Here is a 23,500-nt window from a genome sequence, read left to right as displayed (position 1 = left end):
AGAAACTTTCTATCGACTAGAATTACAAGTAAAAGTTAAAGTAAGTCTAATAAACATATTAGGCCCTGGAAATAGTTTGATAACCTTTTTATCAAACCTTTTCACGTGTTTGTTATTTTCCAATGGTGATACACTGTTTGAATTAAAATATTTATACTATTTGCCCTTGGGAAAAATTGGAGACGTTTTTTCACATTTTTGCCAACTTTTTAATCTACAACACCTGGTAATATTCTCACTGCTAATGGGCACTTTTCAATGTTATATAAAGGAAAACACTGCTGGTAATTTTTGTAAAGGAGATTCTTGTGAGATTATATCACCATGCTCAGGCTTCTTGTTCTTGCTACTCTTGTCCTATGTGGTAAGTAACTAACCAATAAAGATTCATGTGCAATAATTTATCAACATAGGGATAGAAAAATTAACTGGATGGCAAAATAATTATATATGTAGAGCTGATCAGTGCTTTATGCATCTTATATACGGAAAGTAAACCCTCAATGTCTGTGTTATTCTACATGAAGGCTACTGTCATGATGATGACATCCGCTATTTTGAAGACAATGAAAATGCACGTGTAGTAGGAGGAACTAATGCTGGAAAAAATTCCTGGCCCTGGCAGGTTAGTAATAAGACTCAAAACGTGATTAAATGTAATCAACTATAATTTAATACACTGTATATATTAAAGGGGTTGTCCCGGACTTTAACACTGATGGCGTATCCATATATAGAATAGGCCATCAATGTGGAGGTGCGACAGCCAGTACCCCCAACAATCAGCTGTTCCCGGCGGTTGACGGAACTATTCAGTTGCGGAGCTGCACAATACAGCTTCATCTAGTATAAAGTGGTCACGGCTGGGTAATGCATCTTTGCCCCCTAATCAAATCAATAGGGGTCATTTGTGCAATACCTGGCCGTGGTCACTATTCTGTTGACAGAGCTGTGCTGTGCAGTGCAACTCGGCGGTTCCAGCCACCGCCGGAACAAACATTGATGATCTATCCCAGGGTTAGGTCATCAATATTAAAGTCCCAAACAACACCTTTTATGACAGAATTTCAACATTCATTCAGCATATTTTTCCACTGTATGTTTTTCTATGGTGAATGTTGTTTTAATCACAAGATAATACAGACTGGTTATTTTTTTAAGCGCTTTCAAAATTGGGAACAAAATGGGGAAAATAGCAAAACATAAAGGAGTTATTACTAACTTAATACATTCTCTTTATCAGCTATGGTAGTCGCTGATTAATGCTGCGCAGCACCAATGATGTGCCTGTCTATCCCCAATACTAAAGAGGCCAGGGATTGTCTCCAAACAACATTTGTTTTTCAGAAAAAGTGTTATCAACTATATTTTCACTGCATATTTGCATGGACAAAAAGTTGTTGCGTATTAGGGTATGTGTCCACGTTCAGGATTGCATCAGGATTTGGTCAGGATTTTTCATCAGTATTTGTAAGCCAAAACCAGGACTGGAACAATTAGAGGAAAAGTATAACAGAAACATATGCACCACTTTTGCATTTATCACCCACTCCTGGTTTTGGCTTACAAATACTGATGAAAAATCCTGACCAAATCCTGATGCAATCCTGAACGTGGACACATACCCTTACAGTACCAGCAAAGTGGATGACATCTCATTTACACACTGCAGAAAAAAAATAATCACTACAGAAATTGCAGTTCCCATTGCAATGAGTTACATCCATGGACACAGCACAGTACATTGGCATGCTTTATTGAACAGATAAAATGAGAGTTGGAAAAGTATTTAAATATAAATACGCCAATCTTTTTTTCGGTAGAAGTGTTGGCACAATGTTCATAAGAATACATCAACTGTCTACTTTTGTCTATATAAGAACCTAGTTTATTTAACGGCTACATTAGAAGTTATTTTCTTAGCCAAAAGAGGGAATTTATTATTTGTATTGCCTTTTTCTAGGTTTCTCTTCAGTATTTGTCTGGTGGTTATTGGTACCACACTTGTGGGGCCTCCTTGATCCGCGCTAATCGAGTGATGACAGCTGCTCATTGTGTGGACAGGTAAAAAGGGTTTAACCCTTAAATTTTATATGAATTTTAAATGTTTATTTTACACTTCGAATAAAAAAAAATGTCATCTGTGTGATTGTATGTTTTCCATCCATTGTACATCCTTATGCCTGTTTTAACCTGTTTTTTTCCTACCCAAATAATATCGGATGGAGGTTACCAAAGCGTCTCTTAGCAATCTATCTTTAATTTTTAAAATGTGACTATAAAAGTGTAACTGACAAAATATAATTCTTCTTCTTCAACAGAAATGTTTCTTTCCGAGTGGTCCTGGGAGATCACAATATTAATAGTAATGATGGCACTGAACAGTATATTTCAGTTTCTTCCATCAGAAAACACTCAAACTGGAACACCAACAATGTTGCTGCTGGGTAAGCCAACGTCATCTAGCATTTTTGGAGTTTTGCTTTTATGGCATTCATTGTGCTGTAAAAATGACCTGGCACCATGATTTTCTAGGTCAGAAAGATTACTATGGCACCAAGTAATTTTTTTCATTATTATTTAAAGGGGTAAATGTTCATTGATTTTGGAATAAAATAAGTTCTACTATTATGTGTGTTTAAAAAATATTCCCATGCTGAAATAATAATATAAAAGTGTCCCTGCTTTGTACTGTTTTATGTATGCAGACAACACATGGGGCTTGCAGCTTCTCCTTTCTGTGAGGAAGAATACATTTCCCTGCTTGTTTTATCAAAGGAGGGAACGTTTCTGCTGTATCATGAGTAAATCAGCCTGCTAAACTCCTACATCACTGACTTGATTCATGATGAGCTGCAGATTTGTTGGAAATACCCACCTTAGAAGATTACAGTGATGCCATAGAAGCTAGTGCCAATCAGCTCAGTTACTAAGTAACTCAGACACTGTCGGGTGCTGGATACATAAAATAGCAGGTAACCTTGCATGGAGCGGGTTCAGCTCCTGAGCCCGATCCATACATTGATAGTGCACAGCTGCTGTACGTGTATGGTGGTCGTCTCTAAGTGGGTATTTAAGAGACATTGTTTTAAATAAGCAGAGATGTATTAAAAAATGAACTACCTCACAAAAATTCAGTACAGTCATTTAAGGCTTGGTTTAATATTATGGGTCGTTGCTCTATGACTAAGTCAAACAATTTTTCTACCCGTCTCCCATTTACTTTAAACAGATTTTTCGACCACCAAACAAAACAGCAGTTCTCTCATAGGCACCATACAATAGACTTTGCATTCAGGTGGAATTCAATTGCCTGATCCTTGTGTTCAGTGGGGGAATAAAATATTCTTCAACTACATAAAAAAGTATGGGTGAAATGTTAGAAGAGGATGAGGGAAAGGCAAATCTACTAAATGTCTTCTTCTCTAAGGTACTTGGACTTAGAATTCACAGCAAAACGGGGTTTAAATATATTAAAATCACCTGTCAATTTCCACTTCCACCAATAAAAATGTTTAAAAAAGAGCGCCAAGAAACTGGTTAATACCGGTTTACACAGATCGTGGCAGGTGCCACAGCTAACTTGCTGACCTTTATTTGACCCCAATTTCTCTCAGTGCTTAAACGCTATGCAACTTGAATAAGAACCATTTATTTCAGGCCTATGATGCCATGAGACCCCCTCCCCTTTATTATTTTATTTTTTTTAGTTAATGTCATTACTCATATAATTCTTAAAATAATTACATCCCTATTGTCCTGGTTTCTATCTCAATTCAACATAAAAACTACTCACTACCATATAATACTATTTTTTACCTATCATGGACCCCTGCAGCTGTTCCGATTAACCTTTATGGACTCCATCCATACCTACTAATGTCACTGATGTCATACTAGGTCTCCTCTCTGAGTAAAGCTCCCAGACCTGCCTCATTAGCTGCAAAGTTAGCTGACTACAGTTTGTCCAAGATATCTGCTAGGTCTAACATGGCTGTTCAACAAGTTATGACTAATAATTCTATTACAATACCCATAGTATTTTTATATATTTTACTCACTTATATAGCACCATTAATTTTCACATCTCTTTACGGATATCATCACTGTCCCCATTAGGGCTCACAATCTAAATTTCCTATCAGTATGTTTTTGGAGTGTGGGAGGGATCCAAGAAGTATCATTTCTCCTTGCGGAGAGTGACATGTTAAGCATGTCGAGGTGAGGAGACTTAAAGCCGCAATGCTCCTCTGGGAAATATGCAAATTGTCTCTTCAGAGAGGAAGAGAACTAGAACTCTAGTGCCACCTATTGGAAGTAGCAATCCTAACAGTCAATGTCCACCCTTTAACGAGCCTTGTCACATGACTTAGGATAAAAGCCAAACCAGAATCTCAATTTGCAGACACTGTGTTTCGGGGTACTGCCCCTGGAGTGTGGGAGGAAACCCAAGCAAACATGAGAACATGCAAACTCTTTGCAGATGTTGTCCTTGGTTGGATTTGAACTGGGGACCTCAATACTGCAAGGCTACAGTGCTATCACAAGATATGACATTGTCTGTAAACTTTCTTTCTTTTCTATAACAAGTGTAATTTAGTTACCAGAACTCTCATAAATTACTACGGTCCTAAATATATTTATTTTCTTTCTATACAGGTATGATATTGCTATCCTATGGCTGGCCTCCAGTGCTTCCCTGAACAGTTACGTGAAAGTGGCTGCACTGCCAGCAAGTGGCGCTACCCTGGCCCACAACTACAACTGTGTTGTTACCGGATGGGGAAGACTCAGCAGTAAGTTCTACCTGTGAAATCTCTTCCAGAAAGTTTAATTCTGCTGTACCAAATAATCTGATAATGAATACTAACTGATGTGTTGTATACAAAAGGACACCTTTACTAAATGCAACATCATATCATGAACAACATGTAGTAGGTTTGCTAAATGGACTTAGAGCGCCAAACACTTTGCAAATTTCTGCATGAATTTACATTACAAAGTTTGCATTGCATGCTAATGGGGATAGTAATAGATTCATATACTGTATAGGCAATACCTGACTTGCGAACATAGTATCATAAAATGTTAGAGTTGGAAGAGACCTCCAGAGTCATTGTGTCCATCCCCCTGCTCAATGCAGGATTCACTAAACCATCTCAGTCTGTCCAACCTCTGTTTAAAGACTTCCATTGAAGGAGAACTCACCACCTCTCAGCCTGTTCTACTCATTGATCAACCTCACTATCAAAAAGTTTTTTCTAATATATAATCTGTATCTTCTTCCTTTTAGTTTCATCCCATTGCTTCTCGCTTGTCCATGTGCAAATGAGAATAAGCATGATCCCTCTACATGGTGATATCCCTTCAGACATTTGTAGACAGCCATTAAGTCTTAACCTTCTCTTTTGAAAGCTAAACATTCCCAGCTCTTTCAACCGTTCCTCGTAGAACATAGTTTGCAGTCCACTCACTATCCTGGTAGCTCTTCTCTGAACTTGCTCCAGTTTTTCAACATCTTTTTTAAAATGTGGCCCCCTGAACTGGACACAGTATTCCAGATGAGGTCTGAACTACGGCCACCCCTCTGCTCGCTGTCCACCATCCAGTCCTCCTTTTTCCCAACGTTGCGCAGTGCATCCCTGGCCTCTTCACTATAGACCAGGACTTTCAATCGCATTGAGGTCTCAGAGGTCACAAACATCGTAGAGTCACCCCCATTTTTGGCAACCAGCTGGGGCTGGTATTCTCAGACTGGGAAGGGGCAATGGATATTAGCCGTCTTCCAGCATAAAAATAGCAGCCCGCATCCGCCCCAGAAAAGGCACATCTATTTGATGCGCCAATTCTGATATTTTTCCCAGCTCTTCCCACTCGCCCTGGTGCTGTGGCAAGTGGGGTAATAGCTGTGAGGTTGATGCCAGCTTTGTAATGTCAGCTGACATGAAGTCCACAGGTTAGTAATGGAGAGGCACCTATAAGAAACCCCCATTACTAACCCCATAGTAAGATTGTAGTAAAGACACGGTAAGATAAAATTCATTATTTAAAAAAAAAACACCATATTGCTCAACTGTAAGACGAAAAGATAATCCATATCTGCCCCACGATGATCCAGATGGTTTGGAGATTAATCACATCAGTGATGATGTGACCATTCTCCACACCAGACGGAATGCACACAGCAAAAAACCTCAGCAGTTGCCACAAGACAAAAAAAAAAAGTGACTTAAAAATAAACATCTAAACTGATGAACTGGTCTTTAAATAATTTACCACTACTTGGACAACCTCTTCTCATACCCCACACTTGGCCCCGATAAAAATCAAAAAGCTTATACTCCCCTCTCATGCAGGCTGAATTTCACCGGTGTCCACACTCATGTTCCCTGGGCTCTCGTGTGATTTTTATGACACATGAGCCCAATATAAGACAATATGAGACCTAACCGTTAACCCCATCAGCAGACTAACTAAGTGCTGCAGGCCACGGAGCAGATAAAACAAGACACAACATACAGTATGTTAATGCATTATACTACAAAAAGATCCTCAAGGGGGTGGTGTAAACAGCTCCTCCACTCCTTTACACTTTCACAAACTGTTACCTGCTCCCTGAATGTGGGTTTCAACATCTGGGTTAAATCTGATGATAGGGCATCCTGGAAGGGTAGTTGTGAGAGGCTTTGGGAGTCATTTGTGACCAGGGAGAATTGCAAATTTTTTTGGAAAGCCATCTCTTAGGCCTGTTTCACACGACAGTGGCTCCAGAACGTGTGGTGACAGTTTCCTCACGTACCGGAGACACTGACACACGTAGACACATTAAAATCAATGTGTCTCTGCACATGACAGTGATTTTTCGCGGACCGTGTGTCCGTGTGCAAAACACGGAGACATGTCCATTTTTCTCTGGCAGCACGGTCCGCAAAGCGTCCCGCACACGTGCACACGGAGAACAGTGTGCACTCTTCTCCGTGTGCACGTACCGCCGCAGGAGAAACAGCGCTACAGTAAGCGCTGTCCCCCCTGCGTGTGGTGCTGAAGCCGGCATTCATTCCTTCTCCCCAGCAGCGTTCGCTGGAGAGAAGGAATGAAAAATCAAGTTTTTTTAATTTTCTTGTGTTTAAAATAAGGTTCCAGGTCACCTATAGGGGTGGAGCCGCATATTCATCACTGTAATGAGCGGTACCACGTGACCGCTCACACAGGACAAGCTGCCAGCGCTGAGAGGAAGCATCGTGGGAGCTGGGTGAGTATTTTAATGCAAGCGGGCGGGCGCACAGGGGGTGGGAGGCGGTAGGTGACCAGGAACTTTATTTTAAACACACAAAAAATTAAAAAAAACCTTGATTCATTCCTTCTCTCTAGCGAACGCTGCTGGGGAGAAGGAATGAATGCCGGCTTCAGCACCACACGCAGGAGGGACAGCGCTTAACTCTAGCGCTGTCTCCTGCACGGTCCGTGTGGTCCTCAGTCGGCACACGGGCAGCACACGGCTGCCGCACGTGTGCCACACTGATGTGCCACGTGAGCACATTGACACACAGACACGGATAACTCCGGTACCGATTTTTCCGGTACCGAAATTATCTGGACGTGTGAGACTGGCCTTATACTGAGAGCCTCCAAGGACATTAGGGGAGAGTTATCAAGTATGGTGCCGCTCTAAAATGTCAATTGCATGTAGTATCAACAGTGTTTATAGTGATTATAATAAAAGCCTACCCATCTAATAATGCTACTTTTTTCAGCTGGTGGATCTCTTGCTGCTATTCTCCAGCAAGCTACTCTGCCTGTTGTTGGCCACTCAACCTGCTCTCTCAGCAATTGGTGGGGCAGCACTGTCAAGACCAGCATGGTCTGCGCTGGTGGAGACGGAGTCAAGTCTTCCTGCAATGTAAGTTGTATCTTCTTACAATGTTTGACATCACTCTCATATCATTTTTCCCATCATTCTAAACATAAAATTAAATACATGACTGACATGAGGACACATGCAGTCATATATTGTGCTTTGTTTAAATGTATTTATAGATAGTCCATCAGAGCAGACATTGATGGTATCACATACTTTGTAATCTGTGTTATAATTTATATATCAGGGTGATTCTGGTGGACCCCTCAACTGTGCTGTCGGTGGTGTCTACGAGGTCCATGGTATTGTCAGCTTTGGATCTTCTCTCGGGTGCAATTACTACCAGAAACCATCCGTATTTACCAAAGTCTCTTCTTATATTTCCTGGATCAACAGCGTAAGTGTTGGAAATGAATGTTTCTAATTATATTACCCAGGATTTGCAGGTGAATTTAAAATAACGTAAACTACAAATGTGATCACAAGACATAGGTGGAATTAACCTCATATATTCAAGAATATCAGTATATGCATATATTGTGAAAAATAAGTATTTAATACACTGCTGATTTTGCAAGTTTTACCTCCTACAAAGAATGGAGAGGTCTGTGATTTTTATAATAGGTATGCAGCACCCCAGGTGGCCGGTTGCTGCAGTGATGTTGCTTTTCTTTCGGGGAAGGTAATTTCATACTCAGAGGCAATGGAGTTCTCTTCACCAGGTAAGGCACACACATGCAGGGCCGTATTTAGAGTTTCTGCTGCCCTAGGCACTTTTAGTGCTGCCTCCCCCATTGGTGAGTATGACTCTATCAGCAGTGACTTTGTAAAAAAAACGCTGATGTGAAAGTAGTCTTTTGCAGCTGATCTGTCAGTTTTTCCGCATCTGCCGTGTAATGGATCACATACAGCAACACTGCATTTGGCCTCATTCATTCACTATGGGACTTGCAGACATGTGCGGCACTTGAGATTTTGCCGCGATCCGGAAAATGCGGTACTTACAGCAATGGAAAAAAATGCTGCTAGCAGTGTTTTTTTGTCTCACCACATGTGCAAAACCGCAAGTGCTGCACATGTCCGCAAGTAGCCATCAGTACCTGTCCCTGCACCTTGCTAGCTCATCCCTAACCATCCCTCTCTGACCTAAAGCTACACTATAAAGCTTTAGAAAAACAATTTATTAACTAACATATTCCTAAGATAATGAGGGTTCCAGGCTATGGCGTAGACTGAGATGGGCAGTATCCGGGTCTCCATTCTCTCTCTGCGCACACCCTCAGTCCCTGCCTCACTGCCTGTGCTGCACTGTGCCCAGACATGCCTCCACCGGGCCCGGTAATCGCCTCTCGCAGTAGCATACCGGCAGAGGTGTATCTAGGGTTTCTGGGACCCAGTCCTAGAATTCAGTTTGGCGCCCCCCCTCCCAAGGACATATGTGATTTGGACACTTAGTCATGTACCCACAAGCTCCACTCCCTAATACTCTCAATGTTTAGTGAAAAACTGAGAGAAGCAGGAAGAGAAGCTTGTTGTCACAGGACCACAAGTATGAAAATCGCATATGAGTGAAGTGTCCATGTGACGACTACTGGAACCTGCAGAGCTGAATCCTGGCATCGCAGGCTTCTGAATTCTCACAAGTTACTAATGCACTGCACACTTTTAGGATTCTCCCTTGCTGGTGGACAGTCATGTCAGCACAAGCATGTGAATTGTATACTTCTGACTACACTCCGACTAGACGTGCCCGGCCTCACCCAGTTCATTTTCATTGAGTGAGGCCACGTGAGAGGATCCTGACAGTGTGCAGTGCGCACTGTGAGAATTCAGAAGTCTGCAGTCAAAAAGACTGCAGACTCATTGCAAACCTGGACATTTCCTTTTATTGCTCCTAACGAGACCCCTAATTTTGCCACAAAAAAAATGGGAAAACTTATTGACTCAAGTATAAGCCTAGGGTGGGAAATGCAGCAGCTACTGGTAAATTTCAAAAATAAAAATAGATACCAATAAAAGTAAAATTAATGGAGACATCAGTAGGTTTAATGTTTTTGAATATCCATATTGAATCAGGAGCCCCATAAGATGCTCCATACAAAATACGCCCCATATAATGCTCCATAAAGTTCATGATGGGCCCCATAAGATGCTCCATACAAAATACACCCCATATAATACTCCATGAAGTTCATGGTGGGCCCATAAGATACTCCATAGAAAAAAATAAGATGCTCCATGTTAAAATATGCCCCATATAATGCTGCATTAAAGATTAATGATGGCCCCATAAGATGCTCCATAGAATAATATACCCCGTATGCTGCTGCTGCTGAGATTTAAAAAATATAACATACTCACCTGGCCAGGTGTCAGTGTCCTGAGCAGGTGGGAATACCGGCGCGCTATGGGGGCCAGATGCTGGCTAAGGCCCCTGACACTTGCGATATTCACCTGTCCCTATTCCACCGCTGCGCGCCGCTGTGTCTTCCGGGTCTCTGCAGTGACTGTTCAGGCAAGGGCATGCAGTAAACACATCATCACGCTCTCTGACCTTAACGTCACAGCCAGAGGATGCGGGAGACACAGCGCAGCGATGGAACAGGGACAGGTGAATATCGCAAGGCTCACCCTCCCCCATTATACTCCTCCTGGCGCGGTCTCTGCACTTCCCCGCTTCGTCCCGGGGCCTGCAGCTCCTTCCAGTGTTGTGCGGTCACATGGTACCACTCATTAAAGTAATGAATATGCGCTTCACACCTATGGGAGTGGAGTCGCGTCCATTTTCATCACCTTAATGAGTGGTACCACATGACCACTAAGAACAGGAAGAGCTGCCGGCACAGAGACCATCGGAGTTGCAGGCACCACTGGAGGAGGGTGAGTATGATGTCTTCAAGAAGGTGAGGACCCCGGACTTAAAAAAAAAAAGAAAAAAACTTGCTCAGGTGCCTCCCCCCCAAACATCCTGGCACCCTAGGCACATGCCCTCAAGTGCCTAGTGGCAAATATGGCCCTGCACAAATGCAACACATTCTGAATCCAAGCCAGGAGGGGGAGCTCAGGACCTGGATTCAGGGGAGTTTCTCGGCTTTATGTGTCCTGACCTGCAGGAAGAGCGAGTTAGTTGTTCAGAGACACTGAAGTAGAAGGAAGTCTGGAACTGAGTGCAGACAGAGAGGCCTGGCAGCCATGAGGGAGCTACAGCCTCTGGAAGGACAGATAACCTGGAAGGGTTGTATGTGGAGTAGCCGGAAGGGAAGGAGCATAGGAGAGGAACAGAGCTCAGAGGGTAACTGTGGCAGGGCACCCTCAGAGCTGAAGCACAGTAGCCAGGAACCGGGAGCCCGATGCTTTTGTGGGACTCTAAGACACAGAGCAGAACCAGAGGGCACGACACTACACATTACCTGCGCGCACCACGCCCGAGACGCAGCAGCACCTGAGGAGCCCGGGGCATGTTAGAGTCCCTGTAAAAAGGCTCAAGCGGCCTGTCATGCAGGTACCTATCCCAGGACGGGGGGAAACTGGAGGACCCTGTAGGAAGCGTCAGGCAGCAGGGACCTCACCTTTAATGGCGCTAGTTGAAAAAGCTCACGGACCTCTACTGGAGAAGGGAACCCTCTTTTGCCTCTGAGCCGGCCAGATCACCCGTGCCTGGTACCCTGGACTGTGGCCAGCAACCTACAGTAAACCAGGTAAAGACTTACAACTTGTCTCCTCCATTTATTCACCGGCACATACCATCATTTCTGCCACACACTATAGGACCCCAGGGGACCCCGCTTCACCTGTGGGAAGTGTGACACCTGTGCTGCCGCAACATCCCCCTGTGGACCCCTTTAATGCAGCGACAGTCCCACTATTGTCCGAACTCCAGAGGTGGCGTCACAACAAACATTTGAACATTTCCCCTTTAAAGACCGTACCCTTTAACGTTGGGGCCCAGGGCCACGGACCGGGTCGCAGCCACTGTGACATCCCCATACCTCCCAACTTTTGAAGATGGGAAAAAGGGAGAAAGTTTGCGGCGCGCGAAGCGCGCCGCGACAAATTTTAGGCCACGCCTCTGACCACACCCATTCATAATTAGTCACACCCATATCCACGTCCCAAGCACACCCATTTAGCACTGCTGATCACACTGTTTCATATACAATAGTTATAAACAAAAAAATATGGCCACACAGTGCTCCATACTGTATAATGACCACACATGATGCCCCATACTGTATAATGGCCACACATGACGCTCCATACTGTATAATGAACACACATGACGCTCCATACTGTATAATGACCGCATGCATACTGTATAATGGCCGCACATGATGCTCCATACTGTATAATGACCGCACATGATGCTCCATACTGTATAATGACCGCACATGATGCTCCATACTGTATAATGGCCGCACATGATGCTCCATACTGTATAATGACCGCATGCATACTGTATAATGGCCGCACATGATGCTCCATACTGTATAATGAACGCACATGATGCTCCATACTGTATAATGACCGCACATGATGCTCCATATTGTATAATGACCGCACATGATGCTCCATACTGTATACTGGCTGCACATGATGCTCCATACTGTATAATGACTGCACATGATGCTCCATATTGTATAATGACCGCACATGATGCTCCATACTGTATACTGGCTGCACATGATGCTCCATACTGTATAATGAACACACATGATGCTCCATACTGTATAATGGCCACACATGATGCTCCATATTGTATAATGACCGCACATGATGCTCCATACTGTATAATGACCGCACATGATGCTCCATACTGTATACTGGCCGCACATGATGCTCCATACTGTATAATGACCGCACATGATGCTCCATACTGTATAATGACTGCACATGATGCTCCATACTGTATAATGGCCGCACATGATGCTCCATACTGTATAATGACCGCACATGATGCTCCATACTGTATAATGACCACACATGATGCTCCATATTGTATAATGACCGCACATGATGCTCCATACTGTATACTGGCTGCACATGATGCTCCATACTGTATAATGACTGCACATGATGCTCCATATTGTATAATGACCACACATGATGCTCCATACTGTATACTGGCTGCACATGATGCTCCATATTGTATAATGACCGCACATGATCCTCCATACTGTATAATGACTGCACATGATGCTCCATACTGTATAATGACCCCACATGATGCTCCATACTGTATTATGGCCACAGTTCTCCATACTGTATAATGACATACAGGCACGCAGCTCACACACATGCAGCATCACACACACAGTATCACACATACACACGCAGCATCACAAACGCAGCTCACAAACACATGCAGCTTTGACACAAATGCATCACACATGCAGCCATCACACACACACACAGCCATCACACACACACGCAGTCATCACACACACACGCAGCCATCACACACACACACACAGCCATCACACACACACGCAGTCATCACACACACACGCAGTCATCACACACACACACCCAGCCATCACACACACACACCCAGCCATCACACACACCAGATACCTCATACACACATGACACACACACAAATGCAGCATCACACATCTCACACACACACACACATCACACACACATCACACACACACAATCTCCTCTGTGGTGCAGGGGCGGCTGATCTGTCCATGTGCAGCTCTTCAGTTTCTCCGGCTGCTCACAGCTCTGCACTGTCCCGGCACCTCCCCCGTCTCTCCTTCTCTGCCGGGATAGCAGCTAAGAGCAGGAGACGCCGGAGCTCCGTGCACACACAGGAGGAAGTGAGTCGCTGACCTCTCATCTTGATCGCTGCTGGCTCTCTTCCTCAGCGTGGCAGCGCCGCACACACAGGGGGCGGGGGGGGGGTGGGGGCGGGATCGGTCGGGAGGAGACCCAGCATGTATAAGAAAAAAAAAAAACAGCCACAAACCTAAGCTACTCAGGTGCTGCCCCCTGCATTGTCCCTGCCCTAGGCACGGGACATTAGTGTCCCGCCCGGGATCCCGGGGCTGGCTGTCAAAATCAGGACAGTCCCGCGGGATCCGGGACGGTTGGGAGGTATGCATCCCCCTTGCGACCGGACCCGGTACCGAGTACCCCACTGCCCTGCGGGCGACTCAGGTACACTTCAACTGTGGGAGACAGAATGCAAAAAATATATAAAAAATCCAGAAAACCACATTGTATGATTTTTACTAGTGATGAGCGAGTGCACTCGTTGCTCGGGTTTTCCTGAGCACGCTTGGGTGACCTCCGAATATTTCTTATTGCTCGGAGATATAGTTTTCATCCCCTCAGTTGAAGCATGATTTACGGCTTCCAGATACGCTGAATACATGTGGGAATTCCCTAACAAACAGGTATTCCTCACATGTATTCAGCGTATCTGGAAGCCGTAAATCATGCAACTGAGGGGAGAAAAATTAAATCTCCGAGCAAGTTACAAATACTCGGAGGTCACCCGAGCGTGCTCGGGAAAACCCGAGAAACGAGTACACTCACTCATCACTAATTTTTACATAATTGATTTGCATTTTATTGCATGAAATAAGTATTTTATACAATACAAAAACAGAACTTAATATTTGGTACAGAATCCTTTGTTTTCAATTACAAAGGTCAGATGTTTCCTCTAGTATTTGACCAAGTTTGCACACACTGCGCAGGGATTTTATCCCACTCCTCCATTCAGGTTTCGGGGCTGTTGCTGGGCAACACTGATTTTCAGCTCTCTCCAAAGATTTTCTAGTGGGTTAGGGGTCTGGAGACTGGCTAGGCCTGTCCAGGACCTTGAAATGCTTCTTACAGAGCCACTCCTTAGTTGCCATCGCTGTGTGTTTCACGTCAAGTCGTGGCTGGTTCTTCCAGCATGACAATATCGTCAATGCTCTTAGAGGAAAGGAGGTGTTGGCAAAAATAAATGACACCATCCTTCCTCCCTTTAATACGGTGCAGTGGTCTTGTCTAGTGATGAGCGAATATACTCGTTACTCGAGATTTCTCGAGCATGCTCAGGGGTCCTCCGAGTATTTTTTTAGTGCTCGGAGATTTAGTTTTTCTTGCCGCAGCTGAATGATTTACATCTGTTAGCCAGCATAAGTACATGTGGGGGTTGCCTGGTTGCTAGGGACTCCCCACATGTACTTGTGCTGGCTAACAGATGTAAATCATTCAGCTGCGGCAATAAAAACTAAATTTCCGAGCAGTAAAAAATACTCGGCGGATCCTCGAGCATGTTCGAGAAATCTCGAGTGACGAGTAGTGTTGAGCGATACCGTCCGATACTTGAAAGTATCGGTATCGGAAAGTATCGGCCGATACCGGCAAAGTATCGGATCCAATCCGATACCGATACCCGATACCAATACAAGTCAATGGGACTCAAGTATCGGACGGTATTCCTGATGGTTCTCAGGGTCTGAAGGAGAGGAAACTCTCCTTCAGGCCCTGGGATCCATATTAATGTGTAAAAGAGAGAATTAAAATAAAAAATATTGCTATACTCACCTCTCCGACGCAGCCTGCACCTTACCGAGGGAAGCGGCAGCGTTCTTTGTTTAAAATTCGCGCTTTTCTTTCCTTACGTGAAGTCCCGGCTTTGTGATTGGTTGCGTTGCAGTCACATGGGGGACGCAACCAATCACAGCAAGCCGTGACGTAATTTCAGGTCCTTAAGGATTTTAAAATTACGTCCCGGCTTTGTGATTGGTTGCGTCGCAGTCACATGGGCGACGCAACCAATCACAAGCCATGACGTCACGGGAGGCTGGACACGCGCGCATTTTAAAATGCGCGCGTGTCCAGCCTCCCGGCTTGTGATTGGTTGATCGCGAAGCAACCAATCACAAGCCGGGACGTCACGGGAGGTTGGACAAGCGCGCATTTTAAAATGCGCGCGTGTCCAGCCTCCCGGCTTGTGATTGGTTGATCGCGACGCAACCAATCACAAGCCGGGACGTCACGGGAGGCTGGACAAGCGCGCATTTTAAAATGCGCGCGTGTCCAGCCTCCCGTGACGTCACGGCTTGTGATTGGTTGCGTTGCCCATGTGACTGCGACGCAACCAATCACAAAGCCGGGACGTAATTTTAAAATCCTTAAGGACCTGAAATTATGTCACGGCTTGCTGTGATTGGTTGCGTCGCCCATGTGACTGCGACGCAACCAATCACAAAGCCGGGACTTCACGTAAGGAAAGAAAAGCGCGAATTTTAAACAAAGAACGCTGCCGCTTCCCTCGGTAAGGTGCAGGCTGCGTCGGAGAGGTGAGTATAGCAATATTTTTTATTTTAATTCTCTCTTTTACACATTTTTACATTAATGTTGTTTCGATACCGATACCCGATACCACAAAAGTATCGGATCTCGGTATCGGAATTCCGATACAGCAAATATCGGCCGATACCTGATACTTGCGGTATCGGAATGCTCAACACTAGTGCCGAGTATATTTGCTCATCACTAGTCTTGTCCCCTTTGCAGAAAAGCACCCCCAACGTATTATGCTTCACAGGTTGGACGGTGTTCTTGGGGTTGTACTCATCCGTCTTCTTCCTCCAAACACAGCAAGTAGAGTTGATACCAGAAAGTTCTATTTTGTTCTCATCTGACCACATGACCTTCTCCCATGCCTCCTCTGGATCATCCAGATGGTCATTCGCAAATTTCAAATGGGCCCGGACATGTCCAGAGTGCTAAAAACTCGATTTACATATATATTAAATCTCAAATTTCTTGAAAAATCCAACAAGAGATAGAACATATAAAAGTGTAGACGGATTTACATTACAAAAACCTTTATACCCATGTGTGCGGTTTGGGGGTATGTGGAGGGTGATCTTACTGACAAATTCCTTTTAAAGTACTCTATCACCTGAATTTGGAGGGAACAATTTTCAGCCATAGAGGCGGGGTTTTCGGGTGTTTGATTCACCCTTTCCTTACCCGCTGGCTGCATGCTGGCTGCAATTTTGGATTGAAGTTCATTCTCTGTCCTCCGTAGTACATGCCTGCACAATCCAATCTTGTCCTTTAAGGACTATTCATGTAGACCAATAAATAGAAAACTTAAAGGGGTAGTCAAAAACCAAATAGCCAACTTAATACTAAATGTCATATATGTACTGTAATTCTAAAAATGAAGAAGTTTTGTAATATACATACACTCTACACCTACTACTCCCTCTCTACACCTACTTCATGTTTTAAAATTTTCAATGGCGGTTCACGTGAGTCATAGGCTACTTTCACATTAGCGTCGTGCACTGCACGTCGCAATGCAACGTTGCGGCGCACCGACGCATAATGTGGAAGCGCCGCACAATGGGGGCAGCGGATGCTGTTTTTCAACGCATCCGCTGCCCCATTGTGAGGTGCGGGGAGGCGGGGCGGAGTTCCGGCCGCGCATGCGCGGTCGGAAATGCTGCAGACAACGCACCAAAAAACGTTACATGCAACGTTTTTTGGTGGCAACGGTCCGACGCAACACGACGCAACCGTCGCACGACGGTTGCGACGTGTAGCAATGCGTCGCACTGCGTCGCTAATAAAAGTCTATGGAGAAAAAACGCATCCTGCAAGCAATTTTGCAGGATGCGTTTTTTCTGCAAAACGACGCATAGCGACGTGCAGTGCACGACGCTAGTGTGAAAGAGGCCTTAGGGTATGTGCACACGATCAGGAATGGCTTGCTATTTACTCAGGATTTGACGCAGGTGAAATCTGCACCAAATCTGAATCTGAGGTCACTGGCAGGTCACCTGCTTTTTTTATGTGTTTTTTATACATTTTTCCGCATGCGTTTTATATGCGTTTTTTCATTGCATGCATTTTTTTGTCACTTGAAATAAAGCTAATTGAAAGTTGGCTTCTGTGATGGAAAAAAAGTGATTTCCTGTTTGCAAATATATTGGAGTATGTTCCCACAGTCAGTAAACACTGCGGGTTCAATGCTGCGTCTGCAGCGTTCAACCTGCAGCATCCAGCTGTTACAGCATAGTGGATGGGATTTCGAGAAATCGCATGCCCACTATGCGTGCATCAATGCCCACGGCTCACTCGCAGAGACGGACATGTGGCGCATCTTTCCAGACCGCAGCATGTCTATTTATGTAGCTGTAATTTACCCATTCACTATCATTAGATGCGGTAAAACCGCATTATCTTCCTAATCACATGCGTATTACCATATTGTTCGGACTACAAGACGCACTTTTTCCCCCCAAAAAAAGGGGGGAAAATGGGGGGTGCGTCTAATAGTCGCAATGCAGGCTTACCGTGGCGGCAGAGGTGAGGTGGCAGAGGTGCGGCGGCAGAGGTGTGGCGGCAGAGGAGGCGCAGTGAGCGGGGTCCCTTTCCCCGGTGAGGTGATGCAGCAGCCCGGTAAGCAGCGGAGCCGGGTGAATCCTGTTGTTATCGGTGGTGGCGGCCATCTTCCTGAGGCCGCGCGTGCGCAGATGGAGCGCTCTGCTTCCCGGGGCTTCAGGAAAATGGCCGCGGGAGGCCGCACGTGCGCAGATGGAGATCGCGGCGGCCATTTTCCTGAAGCCAAGATCTAAATCTGCGAACTCGGCTTCATGAAAATGGCCACCGCGATCTCCATCTGCGCACGCGCGGCCTCCCACGGCCATTTTCCTGAAGCCCCGGGAAGCAGAGCGCTTCATCTGCGCACGCGCGGCCTCAGGAAGATGGCTGCCACCACCGATAACAACAGGATTCACCCGGCTCTGCTGCTTACCGGGCTGCTGCATCACCTCACCGGGGAAAGGGACCCCTCTCACGCCATACCTCTCACTGCGCCTCCTCATCCCAGCACCTCTGCCGGTAACCACTGCTGCAACCCTCCCATGGACACCAGGCCGTGGCGTCGCCCACCTAAGCAGGAAGGGACCCTGCTCAGGTGCACGCCGTACCGCATCACCCCACCTCTGCCGACACCATGCCTCCTGTGACCCTGCTCTGCCACCGCCAGCCCTCAGGTAAGATACTGTAAATTCGGACAATAAGACGGACCCCCATCTTATAAAAAATCTTTTTTTCTGCAATTTTCACCCCAAATTTGGGGTGCGCCTTATGGTCCGGTGCGTCTTATAGTCCGAAAAATACGGTAAGTGCAGGAGTGCAGCTTACTACGCATGTGTACCAATTTAAATAATGGTGACTCTTGTGACACAGACCGAAAAACATGACACAGGAAGTGAAGGGAAGCACAGAGAGAGGTACTCTCCTTTTTTAATAAATAAATAATTAAAAAAAAAAATAGTGTGGGGTCCCGCTATGTTTGTTCACTAGCCAGAGTGAAGCAGACTACTGGGACTGGTATTTCAGGCTGGTAAGGATCCAATATACATGAACCTAACCAGCCTCATAATTCCAGGCCGCAGCAGTCAGCTTACCTTGGATGGTTAGCAAAAATAGCAGGATCCGCTCCCAAAAAAAACCCAGCGTGGGGTAATATTTGTGGGGTTGATGTCACCTTGGTATTGTCCAGTGACATCAAGCCCACGGCTTAGTAATGGAGAGGTGTCTATAAGACATCTCTCCATTGCTAATCCTATAGTTACATGGTAAATAAAGATATGGCCAGAATAAAGTTGTTTAATTGAAATAACCACACAGACTTCATTAATAAGCTTCATTAATCCATACTTACTGCATCTCCTGTTCCACCAATGCCCTAATTCTCCTGTAAGAGAAATAAAACTAAAAAAGCAGTAGAATACCATATCTGTCCGCCGACGAGTCCAGCTCTCCTACACCTGGATGCCTTGGCTGAACGGTGGCATTATGCCATCATTCAGCCTGACATTCAGACACAGCGGAGATCATCACCGGAGATAACTCGTGACCGCTGGGGACCGTGCACTGCAGTTGTCGCGGTCAGCTGACCGTGAGAACTTGGCTAGTGACCAGAGATAACCCCGGTGGTCATGTGCACGGCAGTTCTCACGGTCAGCTCAGCTCATCGCAAGAACTGCAGTGTACACGAACTTCCGGCTGAAACAAGGTAAGACATTATTTAAATTAGTACACATGCTTAGTAAGCTGTGTTTTTGCACTTAATACACATGTGACTAAGAAGATAATGCGGTTTTAACGCATCTAATGATAGTGAATGGGTAATTTATGCAGTGGAGACGGAGTGTCTCCGCTACATAAATTTACATGCTGTGGTCTGGAAAGACGCGCAACATGTCCGTTTCTACAGGGCAGCCGGAGGCTTCTCGGGACGCATAGTGGAGATGAGATTTCATGTAATCCCATCCACTATGCTGTAACATCTGGCCGCTGCGGGTTTGATGCTGCGGATGTACATAGCATCCAACCCGCAGAGTTTACTGACCATGGGAACGTACCCTTACAGTATGCATTGTGGAACTTCAAAAAGAATGACCCAATGGGCTGGGACGGGGGCAGTCACTCACCCTATTCTTTCCTCACCATGAAGCAGAGTGTCATCAAGAGGATAATGGTGGGTCATTCTCCACATGATCATCTGCTTTTTCTGCATCAGTGATATCCAATTCAAGGGTTGTTCTGGTCTCTTGTTGTACTGAGCATGTGCGGGTTGCATGCTCAGTATCCTCTCCTTGCTCTCTCCTTTTCAATGTGCACTGGTCACCGCTAGAGATGGGCAAACTCGAACAGTAAATTTTGGGGTCCGTACCGAACATCTACTGTTCAGGCACGGACCTCGAATATGGACTTCACCAGGAATGCACATGACAGAGCAAGAAACACACGGTCCAGAACATTAACACTGCCTCTGATCAGGGGTTAGATCATTACCGCTGGTCAGACAGCCGCAGTTCCCATGTGGGTTGCAACTCTCAGTTGTCAGCTTTAGCAAAGCTAGTTATCAAGAATAGAGGGGTCCCCAGGCCGTTTATTAAAATTATTTAAATAAATAATTAATTATAAACAACGGTGTGATGTCCTTTCCATTTTTGACAACCAGCCAAGCTAAAGCAGACAGCTGGGGGTGGGGCCTTGTTTTCTTAGGCTGGTAAAGGGCCCACGCCGTTTTTTTCTTTGAATGATTTATTTAGAGCATAGGCATCGACTGACGAATACTCCTATAAGCCGTCACCAGATCTCGCTGTGTAGTAGTAATTCCATCAGCCGATGCCAGTGACCACAGGTAAACTTTTATCCTCCGGTCACAGCTGCAGGCTCACTCTGTCATTTGACAGCTTGGGAACCGCAGCTGTCTGAGCGGCGGTAATGATTTTACTGCCAATCAGAGGCAAGTACTGGATGTTTTGGGCCTCCATTCCAGTGAATGGGGTCAGAGTTTGGGTTCGGATACTGTTCTGGAATCCAAAGCAGAGCAAACTTTTATTTAACAGTTCGGCTGAACCCACTGGACCCGAACATCCAGGGGTTCACCCATTTCTAAAGAGAAGTGAGAAAGTAGCAATGGAGCATGCTATCACTGCACATTGAAAGGGAAAAAGCGTTAGTGGGAAGAGCGTACTGACCATCTGTTGGAAGTAACAACCCGCACATGGTTAGTACAACAGATAACCGACTAGCCTTTGAAACTGAAGTCACTGATGATGTTGTCCCATTTCAAGGCAGAAAAAGCAGCTGGGGGAATAACCACAGCGCCATACACTTGATGACATACTATTTTAGAGTGGGGTAATCGCAGCCCCTTGACGATGTTCTGTCTGAGGTACAACAGAGCATTCTGGGAGACTTAAACAAAACATCTTTGAAAGTGTAAAAACAGGAAGTTAGTATAGAGAAGTAATAGTAGGATATTTTTAATTCTTGTAAAATACAAAAGCGCTTATCTCTTAGAATTAGATAGTTAGACAGTACATGTTCTGTTGGCTATTAGATTTCGGAAAACCACTTTAAGTCTGTGTGCACACGATGCAGATTTAGTGCAGATTTAGTGCAGATCTGCAGCATTTTTTTCTGCTGCAGAAACGCTGCAGATCTGCACTGTGATTTACAGTACAATGTAAATCAATGTAAAATAAAAAAAAAGCTGTGCACATAGTGCATAAAAATCCGCGCAGAAACTCTGCCGATTTCAAAGAAGTGCATGTCACTTCTTTTGTGCGTTTCTGCAGCATTTCTGCACCCCTCCATTAATAGAAATCCGCAGTGGCAAAAACTGCATAAAATCAGCACAAAAAACGCATCAAAACCGCGCAAAAAACTAATCAAAAACGCAGCTGTGGATTCTGCCAGGAGATGCAGATTTGGTGCAGAAAATTCTGCACCCAAATCTGCAACATGTGCACATAGCCTTAAAGCTATGTAATTAAAGTATTTATCTTTACATATTTCCTAACTTTTTTTTCTTTAAGAACATCTAATTGGAGAGCATCATTCAGTCTTGTCTTCAGAGCAAAACCTACCATCAACAGCAAAACATATTTACCTGTATTGATTTGAATCAAAACAACATGCTAATAAAGAACCAGCAAAAAAAATGAGTTTTATTCATTTATGTGTAGTACATAGTCTATTATTTCAAGCTTCAGGGGGTACCTTTAAGCTGTCTCTTAAACAGCTCATAGAGGTTTCTGCGCAGCTCAGATGCTGTATCTGTACACTCTCCTTACTTCCTGGTTTTCACAGTGCAGGCTCCCATTCATGAGTGGTAGTTCTGGTGACCAGGAAAACTGTAATAGTTATATACTAATATAATTAGTAGAACTGGAAACTTAAGCACAAGCTGTGCCGTAACACATTCAGCTATCAGTAGTTTGTTCTGGAATATACAGTGCATTCCAGTGGCATAACTTCAAAGTTATGGGTCCTGGTGCGAACTTTCAAATGCCCCCCCCATGCCAAAATAATGGTGGACAGGAGCTTGTAGGTTGCCTGTCCACCATTAACACCTGAAGGCACTGTTACACATAGAGCCCGGAGTCATCACGAGAGACACCTGTAAAAAGGCTCGAGTTTCCTGCCATGCTGGTAGTGTCCTACCTAAAGGGGACAGAAAGAAAAAGTGAGGACATTGTGTGAGGCCTAAGGCAGCAAAGGACTACAACGCAGAGTAGAGAGGAAGGCTTCCATTCAACCTGGCTAGGGGGGATTCCTGAATCGCTTCCAAGCCAGCCGGACCACACCAGCACCAGTGATCCGTACCCTCGACTGTGGCTGCCTTACACCAGTAAAAAGGTAAAGAGACTGCAACCTTGTGTTCTTTCTGGCATTACACCATTTTTATCTATTACATCGGGAGCCCTGGGGACCCAGCTTCACCTGTGGGAAGCCATGCCATCTTTGCTGCAGTGCCATCACTCCCCAGAGGACCCCTTTAAGCAGCGGTCACCCCTGACCGAATACCACAGTTGGCGTCACGAACATTCTTATTTCTAACAACCCCTTAAAGACCTTCCCTTTAATTTGGATGCCCAGGGCCACGGACTGGGGCACTGCCAATGTGACACATCCCCTTAAGAACCGGACCCGGTACCGAGTATCCACTAGGCCCTGGCGGGCGCTCAAAATCTTGGCGTCACAAACAGGATGGACCGACCCATTAAAATGGGTCTTGTGCACCTATGAGACTATGCTTTATTGAGAGACTATTGAACTGTTAATTGCCACCAAAACTGCCGCCATTACCGCAGT

At 45.1% G+C, this 23,500-nt stretch overlaps 1 protein-coding gene across 1 annotated transcript; it reads left to right on the top strand.

Annotated features, from left to right (window-relative positions):
• The first annotated feature begins 293 nt into the window (after window positions 1-293).
• Window positions 294-22,344, top strand: LOC143816883 (chymotrypsin-like elastase family member 1). Its single transcript, XM_077297829.1, has 8 exons — window positions 294-364; window positions 528-625; window positions 1,964-2,064; window positions 2,322-2,447; window positions 4,660-4,796; window positions 7,755-7,900; window positions 8,106-8,255; window positions 22,222-22,344. Exons 1-8 carry the CDS (start codon window positions 325-327, stop codon window positions 22,228-22,230), a joined length of 807 nt encoding a protein of 268 aa, XP_077153944.1. The 5' UTR covers window positions 294-324; the 3' UTR covers window positions 22,231-22,344.
• Window positions 22,345-23,500: the final 1,156 nt, after the last annotated feature.

This window comes from Ranitomeya variabilis, chromosome 3 (assembly GCF_051348905.1).
Source record: "Ranitomeya variabilis isolate aRanVar5 chromosome 3, aRanVar5.hap1, whole genome shotgun sequence".
NCBI lineage: Eukaryota > Metazoa > Chordata > Amphibia > Anura > Dendrobatidae > Ranitomeya > Ranitomeya variabilis.
This window is presented reverse-complemented; position numbering and strand designations above follow the sequence as displayed.